Raw genomic sequence first — 12816 nt, forward strand, 5'->3', positions numbered from 1 at the left:
AGGAAACTTAACCATCTTTGATTAACGAGCTAGTCAAGTAGAGGCATACTAGGGACACTCTGTTTGTCTATGTATTCACACATGTACTAAGTTTCCGGTTAATACAATTCTAGCATGAATAATAAACATTTATCATGAAATAAGGAAATAAATAATAACTTTATTATTGCCTCTAGGGCATATTTCCTTCAGGAGGAAGCACAAGGGGGAGAACCTCTCCTCCTCTCTCTCGGTGGCGCCGGAGTGCCATCGGGAGGGGAATCATCGCCACGGTGATCGTCTTCATCAACATCACCATCCTCATCTCTTTTACGCGGTCCACTCTCCCGCACCCCGCTGTAATCCCTACTTAAACATGGTGCTTTATGCCACATATTATGATCCAATGATGTGTTGCCATCCTATGATGTTTTGAGTAGATATTCTTTGTCTTTGGGTTGATTGATGATCTAGATTGGTATGAGTTGTATGTTTTATTTTGGTGTTGTCCTATTGTGCCCTCCGTGTCGCGCAAGCGTGAGGGATTCCCGTTGTAGGGTGTTGCAATACGTTCATGATTCACTTATAGTGGGTTGCTTGAGTGACAGAAGCATAAACCCGAGTAAGGGGGTTGCTGCGTATGGGATAAAGGGGACTTGATATGTTAATGCTATGGTTGGGTTTTACCTTAATGATCTTTAGTAGTTGCGGATGCTTGCTAGAGTTCCAATCATAAGTGCATATGATCCAAGAAGAGAAAGTATGTTAGCTTATGCCTCTCCCTCATATGAAATTGCAATAGTGATTACCGGTCTTGTTAACAATTGCCTAGGATAATTCCGCACACCTACCCATCATTATTCCACACTCGCTATTTATAATATTTAGTAATATATTCTAACTTTATGATAACAGCACCTACTTTTATATTTTAGCTCTCCGATACCATGCAAAGTTATCCTCTTCATACCCACAACGTAGTTTTATTTCTCGTTTCTAGTTGGAAGCAAACGTTCGGTATATGTAGAGTCGTATCAGTGGCAGATAGAACTTGAGAGAATATTGATCTTACTTTTAGCTCCTTGTGGGTTCGACACTCCATACTTATCACTTCCACCTTTGGGAATTGCTACGACGATTCCCTGCACTTGGGGATTATCACATGGATCCATACTGGGATTTGTCGCTCCGTCTGATGGAGAGATATCTCTAGGCCCTCTCGGTAATACAGTTCCACAAGAAGCTTGCAGGCATGTGACTAATGAGTTTAGTCATGGGGATCTTGTATTAAGGAATGAGTAAAGAGACTTGCCGGTAACGAGGTTGAACAAAGTATGGAGATACCAACGATCGAATTCGGGAAAGTAACATATCACTGAACAAAGGGAATTGTATACGGGATTGACCGAATCCTCAAAATTGTGGTTCAAATGATAAAGATCTTCATTGAGTATGTGGGAATCAAGATGGGAATCCAGGTCCCGCTGTTGATTATTGATCGGAGAGGACCGGTCATGTCTGCATGTTCTCGAACCTGTCGGGTCGCACACTTAACGTTCGATAGCTAGGGTAGTATTGAGGTATTAGTACGGTGAAGTACGAAGGTTGTTCAGAGTCCCGTATGGGATCCGAGACATCACGAGGAGCTCCGGGATTGGTCCGGAGGTAAAGATTTATATATGGGAAGTCATATTCAGGGTTCCAGAAATTGTCCGGGATTTTTTGGTATTGTACCGGGAACAGGAAGGTTCCAGAGTGGGGTCCATCTGCATGGGGGGGCTCACATGGACGTGGGTAGTGGGGCAAGTCCCCACACCCCTGGTCTAGGCGCACCAAGATCCCCGCTTACAAGGAATATGATCATATCTCGAAGGGATAATATCAAGATCCCTAAGAAGGGATAGCGATCTGTAGGGAAGGAAAGGAGGGATTTCCTTCCCCCTTGGCCAACGACCCTAGGGGCTTGGAGGGCAAGCCACCAGCCCCCTCCACCCCTGTATATAGTGGGGAGGCGCATGGGGATATGTACGTTTCCACCCTTGCCCGTCTCCCTCCCGTTACACCTCCTCCACCTCGCGCAGACGCTGGGCGAAGCCCTGCTGCAGTTCCGCTGCTGTCACCACCACCACGCCGCCGTGTTGGTTCAAATCTCATCTACCTCATCTCCCTCGCTTGCTGGATCAAGAAGGAGAGGACGCCACCAAGCCAAACGTGTGCTAAACTCGAAGGTGCCGCACATGCGGTACTTGGATTGGATTGGATCACGACGCGAGTACGACTACGTCAACCACGACAGAACAACGGCCCATCTCATTCGGTCTACAAGGGTACGTAGACACACTCCCCTCTCGTTGTTAGCATCTCCATAGATAGATCTTTGGGTGTTTCGTAGGAATTTTTTGTTTTCCATGCACCATTGCCCATCACGAACACCTCAGAATCCCGAGGCATCTTCTCGGGTCGAGAGTCCTCGACATAGGACGCCATGCACTGGCCCGACTGAACAAGGGCCTGACTAAAATCTTGGATTCTCATATCCTATAATAGTTAGGATCTGTACTAGTATGACACAACCACACATATATCATATATGTCCATGTGTGGATGTGGTGTAATCAACACTAGCCAAGTTTCAGATCACATTTCATAACCACAGGCATACCAGAGTGCTACCAATGAGTTCCAAGCATTAAACTCGACCACCACAGCTACATATCAACCATACTAGCATCCTACCGCACTGCACATGCTCAGATTTACAGGGCATAACCAGATCTACGATAATATCATCGGAGTCGAACTGAAAAGCATCATGAAATCGAACTACCAAACCCTACTGTTCTAGCAACCCATCATTAGTATCTACCACAACATCACATGGTCATAGATCGACACTCTGCAACACTACCAGTGCTCACAGATTGATCCCTAGTAGATGGTCACATACCAAAGCTACAACGAGTAGGAAGGGGGGGTGTGATAGAACTTACAACCATCGGGGAGCAGGTAGTTGACGCGGACGGCGAGCGTGCGCGGCGGTGGGGAGGGGGGTGGGAGGGAGAGGTGAGGATTATGGCAGGGAAATCAGCGATGAACTAACGGGGGTTAAATAGGGCGTCTGATTCGGCGGGAGGTGGCCCAAGTTCTCCCGCCGCTTTTTCCGCGCACGAGCTCACGCCATCCTCTCCTCACATCAGCTCGGCGCGGCGTGCCTCTCACTGCACGGCGTGAGCCTGGCTGGGAGAAAAAGGTCGATTTAGCCGTTCCTGCTAAGGCTAGCTGAGCGTTGAGTTAAGGTCCGTGCGATGCGTGTCAAATAGTAAAAACAAACAACCAAACGAGTCAAATTTATATCTAACAGGCCTAGTCGAGACTTGTGCAGGTAACCAAACGCATCCTAAGGTTTGAGAAAAATCCTAAACTAAATAATAATAAAAAATCCTAAGGTTCGGGAAGGAACACAGCCCCGCAGTTTGCCCGTTGCAGCGGCACAGCATCGCGGCGGAGTCGCGTGCGTGCGTCCTGCCACTTCCCCACAAGCGAAAACAGGACAGGTTTGACCCCCACACCACTACTGCCCAACCTCCCCACACCCCGCACCCAGACGCGCAACGCATTTCCTCCCTCCCTCCCCCCGCTTGCGAGAAGCGCAGCCCGAGAGGGAGACCCCCGAGAGAACCCTCCAGATGCAGCCGGCCGCCGCCGAGATGCAGCCGCCCGTCGGCTCCCCCACCGCCGCTCCCCAATCCGAGACCCAGCACCCGCTGTCTCCCCCCGATCCCTCCTCTCCCCCCGCGCCCGCACCGGCGCCGGCCCCGGCCCCCGAGGCGGCGGCCGATCCGCCCTCGTCCGCGCCCGCCCTGGCGCCGGTGCAGCTGCAGCCGCAGCAGCAGCACAAGACCGTCACGTGGAGCGAGAAGCTCACGTCCGAGTCGCCCACCTACGTGCCGGCCGCCGCCTCCGCAGAGGCCAGCCAGTACGTCTCCCGCGGGCCCGCCGCCTCCTCCTCCAAGGGTAACCGCCCGCTGATCCGGCCTCCGCCACGCTCGGTTTAGCACGGTACCCTCGGTTCTGATCCCCGTTTTCGGTGTCGGTGTGCCGCAGGCGCGGTGGAGGCGATGAAGGACACGCTGTCGAGGTGGGGGAAGTCCATGGCGGAGACCACCAGCATGGTCGAGAGCCTCAGCCGCGACACGTGGCAGCACTGTGAGATCTCAGCGCCCTAACCCCCCTACGTCTCCTTGGGGAATATACTTTACTCTGTTCTTTGTTTGTTCTGTGAGATTCATTTCTTGAGGGGCGGGGTTGGGTGCCATGGGCCAAGGTTCTAGGCTTTTCGTAGCTTTTTAAGGATGGATGAAATGATGAGTACCGAATAAAGTTGTAAAGTAAAACCCCAGGAGATTCCTTCATGTAGTTGTGGGGATTGGAATAGCTGGTGGAGAAGGATGTGTATCTTTGTCCTGAGAAAAGAAAGTACCTAAATATTGGGTGTAGTTTCCCCAAAACTTATAATTCTGCTGATAAACTTAATCAGAGTTCTCAGATAGTTCAGTATTTGTTTCCTAGGAGTAGCCAAGTAGTCAATATCCATAGGAAATTTCCAATTTCCAGTATATAGCATACTTAATCGTTTCAAACGAGCATATGCATATAGTCGCAGCATACTTAATCAGAGTTCTCAGATAGTTCAGTATTTGTTTCCTAGGAGTAGTTAATATCCATATAAGATTTCCAGTATATACAAATACTTAATCGTTTCATACTTATGGAGATAACATACTTAATCATTTTTGTATATCCAGTTCCCTCACGTGTCTGAACTCTGTGATGTTTCTACTGATGGAATAGTCGCAGTGGCATTAAGTATAAGAGATTTAACCAATGAATTCTTCATTTCAAACGAGCATATGCATATAGGTTGTCCTTCCTGTAAATTAGCACACATTCCTTGGGAAGAATGGAAACCACTTAAGGAGAAACATGCCATATTAACATTAGATTTGCTCCCACCTTTTAGATACCAACCTTCTTGAGGGGCCTAGGGTTAAACACCTAGCTCTGTAGAACCAGCAATATATTTTGTATGTTAGTTTATTTTGTACCAGCAGACTTATAAGAAGGGGGAAAGTGAAACTTGTAGCTGTACTGGCGGCCTTTTTCATCTTTTGAATAATTAAATAACCATAATAAATTTCCAGTATGTAGTATGCTTAGTCATTTATGCAGAGGAAGAACTAGTGATTGGACGTTTCTCCTATTTATCCAGTTTACGAAGAGCAGCGCTAACTTATTAGAGATCAACTACTCGCTTCACCTATGCAAATCAGCATCTGCATGTGTAGTTATACGCAATTAGCACGGGTTCCTTTGGACAAATAGAGATTACTTAATGAGAATCTGTGACATGTTGACAATGACATCAGATCTGCACTTACCTTTAGGTAATAACCTTCCAGTTAGGGGCTTAGGGGTAATCATCTAGCTCCAGAGAACCAGTGATACATTTTAAATGCCCATTTGTTATGGAAATAGCAATCTTTCTCTACAGAAGATTCAAGACTTCATACAGTTGGGTGCACATTTGTTGCATCAGCCACAGTATATTCTGTGTTCAATTATGCTTCGAACTGAAGATGAGGATCTCACGATCATTGCGTCTTGAATAACCTCCTAATGGAGTTTTTTGAGATCGTTAACTTGACATATAGAATGACAAAGTTTTGGTACTTTGTAGATACTAAGTTAAGAATCTCTCTTGCCTTCTGTAACATGTCCAGTCCAATGTTTTGCATGATCTTGTATTCACCAAGGAATATACGCATGTGTTGGACTGGCAGAACTACAGTTGATATGATGAGTTTAATACTCCTTGCGTAAAGAAATATAAGAGCGTTTAGATCACTAAAGTAGTGATCTAAACTCTCTTACATTTCTTTACAGAGGGAGTAATTAATACCTTCTACACTCGCTGTTAACATGGTATGCTGTATGTCTGACAGTACAACCTTTTTCTCTCAAACAGTCAAGACAGGGCCTAGTTTTACTGAGGCTGCTATGGGACGGCTTGCTCAAGGAACAAAGGTCTTAGCGGAAGGTGGCTATGAAAAAATATTTAAACAGACGTTCGAGATTCTGCCGGATGAGCAGCTGAAAATGTCTTACGCGTGCTATCTATCAACATCTGCTGGCCCTGTCATGGGAGTTATGTACATTTCTACAGCTAAAATTGCATTCTGCAGTGACAATCCTCTTTCTTACAAGGCGGGAAATAAAACAGAATGGAGTTACTACAAGGTACGGGTTATTCACTTCCTCGTAACATCTGTCTAGGTCTGTATTTTGTATTTCATGTAGTGCAGCTTATTGCATGAATGGCAGAAGTGTTATTGGTTCAGAGGTAAAGGTAGTTAGTGATCTTTGAATTTTTATTTGTTGAGGAAGGAAAATAGAAGGAAAGGTGGGCACTTAAGCGATGATGCTTGTTTTACACATTTCTAGCTCCATCCAGTTTATATATTAATTGCTAGTACATGTTTATGCATATCCTTCGTACTAAATTGTTGTTCTCCTTTCCAAAAAAACAGGTGGTCATTCCTCTTCATCAGCTAAGAACAGCCAATCCTTCAGTGAGCAAAGTAAATCCTGCTGAAAAGTACATCCAGGTTGTCTCGGTTGAAGGGCATGAGTTCTGGTTCATGGGTTTCCTGATGTACGACAAGGCTGTGTCCAGCCTGCAAGAAGCCCTTGACGGTGCTCGGGAGTTGCAACCATAGGTAGATATCAGACGGAAGTTTCAGTTACTTCAGCATGTAACATCCCCAGGGGCATCGTCAGTTCTCCATTCGATGTCTTCCGCTCTGAGCATCTCCTGTTTAAGACACATCCTTCATGCTGTGCCCCTTGGAGCTTTCGGTTCGGTACACTCACGAGCTTGTATACGTGTTTGAAGTGTTTGTTCTTGTTCATTGCGTACCCCGTGTTGTAATGATGATGACATATATGGGAAAAACATCGGAGCTGTCCATTTTAAATGCCTTGTGTTATCAATATTTAACTGTGACAGTGTAGGGTGTTTACTGGTACTCTGGTAGGCACCCAGGTCAGGGCATGCTTGGGCTGAACTGAGGGTAAGATGACAATTCTGAAGGAAATTTGCAATTCGGGTAGTTGGTGTCTTCTTTCTTTCGGGGAAACCGGGATAGTTGGATGAAGCTTTTGGTTCATGCAGCACGCAGTAGATTCTCCAAGCACATAAGACCATCTCCGGTTGGACAACCAAAACCTTCTTTATATGTCCGGTGGACAGTCCGAACACTTGTGTTCAAACAAAAAACATACTACCTCCAATGAAGACCCCCTAATACCGAGTGGGGACGTCCATATGAACCTATTGCTATCACGGCATGGTACTTATGGTTTGAGCGAAGAAAGCTTACCCATGGAGGTCAGACCCAGAATGCTGCCCAAATTCATGGTTTGAGCGAAGAAAGCTTACCCATGGAGGTCAGACCCAGAATGCTGCCCAAATTCAGTTAGCTGTGAGGGCCCTTGCAGCAAACTTTGTGACCGCTTGTAAACCCAAGGCAAAGGTGCGAGTTGCAACCTGGACTAGACCAAGAGCAGGCTACATGAAGCTTAACGTGGATGCCGGCTTTCGGTGCTGTCCTCCGGGACCACAAGGGCAAATTTGTGGCAGCAGCAAATGAACGGTTGAGTCTCTGTTATGATCCATTTTCGGCTGAAGCAATTGCAGTCAGATTTGGATTAAATCTAACTAAGATGGTGGGGTGCAGTAAATTAGAAGTGATGTCAGATAATGTGGAAGTGGTCTCGGCCTTGAAAGATGGTACTTCTAGCTCAGTTGCAAGTGCTATTTTCGATGACTGTTATTATATGTCATCAGATTTTAATCACGTTGTGTATGATCATTGTAATAGGGAGAGCAACCAGGTCGCTCATGAACTAGCTAGGCTAGCTAAATACTCTCCCCCTAGTATCTGGATGGATTCTCCTCCGAATGAGGTGGTTCCCTTGGTTGTAAACGATGCTACTCTATTGACTGAATAAAGGGGGAACCAGGTTTTAAAAAAACCCGTTTATAAAAAAAATGCATTTTAAACCCGTTTTAAAATGCCAAAAACATTGAAACAAAATTTAATGTATACATCTTCGCAACATGTGTGTGAGGTACAAGGTTTCGTGAAAAAATCTCTTTTGTTTTGCCTCCGCAAAAAAGAAAAAAATTAGTGCTTTTAAATAGCGTTCCACAACACATTTTTTTGTCTTTTTTGCACAAATCAAAGAAAAAAAAATTTGCGAATACGCGGGATGCGTATCATTCCATTGATAGAGGGGAGAACGAAAATACATGGTAGCAATCGCCGTAGAGCGTACACTAGAAAGGCGCTTACGAGGGTGCTGGTGAGCATCGGTAGAAGGGGTTGCTCAGCCCCAGGTACAAGGGATGAGGTTACATGTATGATGTTGCATAGGTCTCTAGCACCTGTCTTGGCCGAGGTGCGAGCTTCCTCCTGTATAGTGTGCAACAGGTGGGTATGCATTGGTGTCACGCCATCGAAGATGCAGGCGTTGCGGTGCTTTCAAATAGTCCAAGCAGTGAGAGCAATAAGGGATCCCAATGCTTTGGGATGGCTCGCCGGGGATGCATGAAGAGTCGAGGACCACCACTGGAAGAGATCGACCGTACCGTCCGGAGGCTGGACGGTGAGTCGGCATCAGTGAAAAATGTCATGCCAGACGAAGCGGGAGACGTGGCAACCGACGAGGAGATGGTGCATGGTCTCGTCCTCCTGGTCGCACATGATGCACGGGAGGTTGTGCGTCAGCCCATGGCGGGCGAGACGAGCAGCGATCCAACATCGGTCGAGGCCAGCTAGACACAGAAAAAGCTTGACAGCCAGCGGTCTCGGGAAAAAGTAGTTTTTCCCTGAAACTTTCTACGTGCGCATAGAATATGAAGATGTATGCGTGAAATTTTTCTTATATTTTTTTGGCATTTAAAAATGAGTTTTCTGAAGTGGGTTCATATGTCCATGGTTCATCCATGTAGTTTCCCCTTAATCCCTTGGTTTGATTGTTCTCTTCTCAAACCCAATCTATGTATGGGGAGGGAATGGAGTAGAGGTGTCTGGACATGACCAGACAGTCTGTCACGTTGTACCCGGTTCATCTCGAACCACCTTCGCTCTTCCTTTTTTTGTCTCCTCTCTCTCCATTTCACTAATCATATGCATATGTTTGAACAACTTAAGGTTTAAATTCCTTTAAAAAACTTAAGGTTTAAATTGAGGAGTGTTGTTGTGTATCGAGAGCAATGAGGATTTGGAGCCGAGCTGCGATGCTCTAAGAAAAGAAGCACAAAAGTTGTGCATTCCGATTGATTCGAGTATATAGCAAAAAACTACCACATTACAAGCTATGTCTACAAAAAATATCATTTTTTTAATCTTTAAAAAATCTATCACAAAATTGGTTCGTTGTTCAAAAAAACCCAAATGACCAGACGCTTTAGAATTAATCTGGTTTATGACAGGTCAGGCCCGCTCCTAGACAAACCGTCAGTTGACTGTTTGTTTGACCGTTAACTTACATATGGGTCCCACATGTAAGTGCTATCTCTCTCCCTTATCTTTCTTCTCTCCCTCTTCTTCCCTGTCACTTTTTCGAGCCATTGCCGGGCACCACCACGGGCTGCCGCAGCCAGCACCACGCCCCGCGCAGCCACGGCCGCCACCGCCAGGGCCGGCCACCACCACGCCATGGACACGAAGAAGATGGAAAGAGGGCGGCGGATGGGCGGCTCAGAGCGGCTCGCTGGTGGTCGGAGTCGAGCTCGTACTACATGGCAGTACCCACGCCGCCGTCGCCTGCTTCACTCGACGCCGCCGCAGAGAGGAGGAGGAGCTCCGCGCCGCCGGACGCCACCAGGACATGCCTCGCTTAGCTCCGCGCCAGCAGGACGTGGCTCTGCTTAGCTCCGCCCAGCAGAGAGGAGGAGGAGCTCCGCGCCGCTGGACAACTCGAGCACGGGCGGGGAGAAGCCAGGGAGCACGGCCGGTTCCAGCCCGCTGCCGCTACTGATTCCCGCCGGCCACGGCTGTCACGGCCAGCAGCCATCTACTACAAGCGTGGTGCCGGACGGCTCCGACGAGGAGCTCGCCGGCGAGGGCCTGATTGCTTCTTTTTTATTTTTAGGGACCCGATTGCTTTTTGTATTTTTTTCAGGGGCGTGATTGTTGTTAGTTTTTATTGTAGGGACCCGATTGCATGTCAAAAAATATTTGGCTTGTCAATGGTCAACCTAACGGTCATACCTAACGGTCCACCTGACGGGTGGACCCGAGCTGTCATAATAACGTTTAAAGTTAACCAACATAGTCATCAGTGCAATATAGTAGTTTTTTGGAACAACGAACCAATTTTGTGGTAGTTTTTTAAAAGATTAAAAAAATGGTAGTGTTTTTTTAGACATAGCCTGTAAGAGCATCTACAACCGGACCTCTCAAACCGTCTCAAACGCCCGGGCAGGCCGCACGGTCACGATTTTTAACCCAGACGGGCCTCTCAAACGGCTTTCAAACGCCCGGGCTGAGCGACACCCTCCATATCCAGCCCAAATATGGGGTGGATATGGGGGCGCGCGGCACGCCTGCCACGTCGGATCCGATAGCCCGACCCACCCCAAATTGCTGAAGGAAATATGCCCTAGAGCAGTGGCGAAGCCACACTTGACCTGTGAGGTCAATTGACTACACAGATTTCTGTAAATACATCATACAACAAGTAGAAATCAGGCAACAAAATCTTATAAATACATACTACATTTGATTACACAACACCCAATTGACTACACATGATATGATTCCTGGCACCGCCACTGCCCTAGAGGCAATAATAAAGTTATTATTTATTTCCTTATATCATGATAAATGTTTATTATTCATTCTAGAATTGTATTAACCGGAAACTTAGTACATGTGTGAATACATAGACAAAAACAGAGTGTCCCTAGTATGCCTCTACTTGGCTAGCTTGTTTGTCAAAGATGGTTATGTTTCCTAACCATAGACATGTGTTGTCATTTGATGAACGGGATCACATCATCATTAGGAGAATGATGTGATGGACAAGTCTCATTCGTTAGCTTAGTATTATGATCGTTACAGTTTCATTGCTACTGCTTTCTTCATGACTTATACATGTTCCTCAGACTATGAGATTATGCAACTCCCGAATACCGGAGGAACACCTTGTGTGCTATCAAACGTCACAACGTAACTGAGTGATTATAAAGATGCTCTACAGGTGTCTCTGAAGGTGTTTGTTGGGTTGGCATAGATCGAGATTAGCATTTGTCACTCTGTGTTTCGGAGAGGTATCTCTGGGCCCTCTCGGTAATGCTCATCACTATAAGCCTTGCAAGAAATGTGACTAATGAGTTAGTTGCGGGATGAAGTATTACGGAACGAGTAAAGAGACTTGCCGGTAACGAGATTGAACTAGGTATGATGATAGCGATGAATGAATCTCGGGCAAGTAACATACCGATGACAAAGGGAACAACGTATGTTGTTATGCGGTTTGACCGATAAAGATCTTCGTAGAATATGTAGGAGCCAATATGAGCATCTAGGTTCCGCTATTGGTTGTTGACCGGAGATGTGTCTCGGTCATGTCTACATAGTTCTCGAACCCGTAGGGTCCGCACGCTTAACGTTCGATGACGATTTGTATTATGAGTTATGTGATTTGATGACCGAAGTTTGTTCGGAGTCCCGGATGAGATCACGGACATGACGAGGAGTCTCGAAATGGTCGAGAGGTAAATATTGATATATTGGAAGGCTATATTCGGACATCAGAAAGGTTCCCAGTGATTCGGGTATTTTTCGGAGTACCGGAGAGTTACGAGAATTCGCCGGGGGAAGTAGTGGGCCTTAATGGGCCATACGGGAAAGGAGAGAAGGGCTCCAAGGGGTGGCCGCGCCCCCCCCCCCCATGGGCTGGTCCAAATTGGACTAGGAGGGGGCGCGACCCCCTCCTTCCTTCTCCCCTCTTCCTCCTTCCCTTCCTTCGCCTAGTTGGAATAGGAAAGGGGGGGGGTTGAATCCTACTTGGACCGGGAGTCCAAGTAGGACTCCCCCCTTTGGCGCGCCCCTTCTAGGGCCGGCCTCCTCTTCCTCCCTCCTTTATATACGTGGGCAGGGGGCACCCCAAAGGCACTCAAGATTTGACTTAGCCGTGTGCGGTGCCCCCCTCCACAGTTTTGCACCTCGGTCATATCGTCATAGTGCTTAGGCGAAGCCCTAACTTCATCATCACCGTCACCACGCCATCGTGCTGACGAAACTCTCCCTCGGCCTCAGCTGGATCAAGAGTTCGAGGGACGTCACCGAGCTGAACGTGTGCAGATCGCGGAGGTGCAGTACGTTCGGTACTTGATCGGTTGGATCGCGAAGACGTTCGACTACATCAACCGCGTTACTAAACGCTTCCGCTTTCGGTCTACGAGGGTACGTGGACACACTCTCCCCGCTCGTTGCTATGCTTCTACTAGATAGATCTTGTATGATCATAGGATTTTTTTGAAATACTACGTTCCCCAACAGTGGCATCCGAGCCAGGTCTATGTGTAGATGTTATATGCGCGAGTAGATCACAAAGAGTTGTGGGCGATAATAGTCATACTGCTTACCAGCATGTCATACTTTGATTCGGTGGTATTGTTGGATGAAGCGGCCCGGACTGACATTACGCGTACACTTACGCGAGACTGGTTCTACCGACGTGCTTTGCACATAGGTGGCTAGCGGG

General features: G+C 47.1%; 1 protein-coding gene across 1 annotated transcript; it reads left to right on the forward strand.

The window, feature by feature from the left end:
- The first annotated feature begins 3567 nt into the window (after window positions 1-3567).
- On the forward strand, window positions 3568-7013 carry LOC109758665 (GEM-like protein 1). The gene is made up of 4 exons (XM_020317534.4): window positions 3568-3993; window positions 4084-4185; window positions 6005-6276; window positions 6567-7013. The coding sequence occupies exons 1-4, from the start codon at window positions 3666-3668 to the stop codon at window positions 6753-6755; spliced, it is 891 nt and encodes a 296-aa protein (XP_020173123.1). The 5' UTR covers window positions 3568-3665; the 3' UTR covers window positions 6756-7013.
- The last annotated feature ends 5803 nt before the right edge of the window (window positions 7014-12816 follow it).

The sequence above is a fragment of the Aegilops tauschii genome, chromosome 7 (assembly GCF_002575655.3).
Source record: "Aegilops tauschii subsp. strangulata cultivar AL8/78 chromosome 7, Aet v6.0, whole genome shotgun sequence".
In the NCBI taxonomy this organism is placed as follows: domain Eukaryota; kingdom Viridiplantae; phylum Streptophyta; class Magnoliopsida; order Poales; family Poaceae; genus Aegilops; species Aegilops tauschii.

Excerpts from the sequence above, each read along its gene's own strand:
- LOC109758665 (XM_020317534.4), top strand. The coding sequence starts at position 3,666 with ATGCAGCCGGCCGCCGCCGAGATGCAGCCGCCCGTCGGCTCCCCCACC. Across the intron at positions 3,994-4,083 it reads CGCCGCCTCCTCCTCCAAGG|GCGCGGTGGAGGCGATGAAG; the intron begins GTAACCGCCCGC and ends GGTGTGCCGCAG. Across the intron at positions 6,277-6,566 it reads CAGAATGGAGTTACTACAAG|GTGGTCATTCCTCTTCATCA; the intron begins GTACGGGTTATT and ends CCAAAAAAACAG.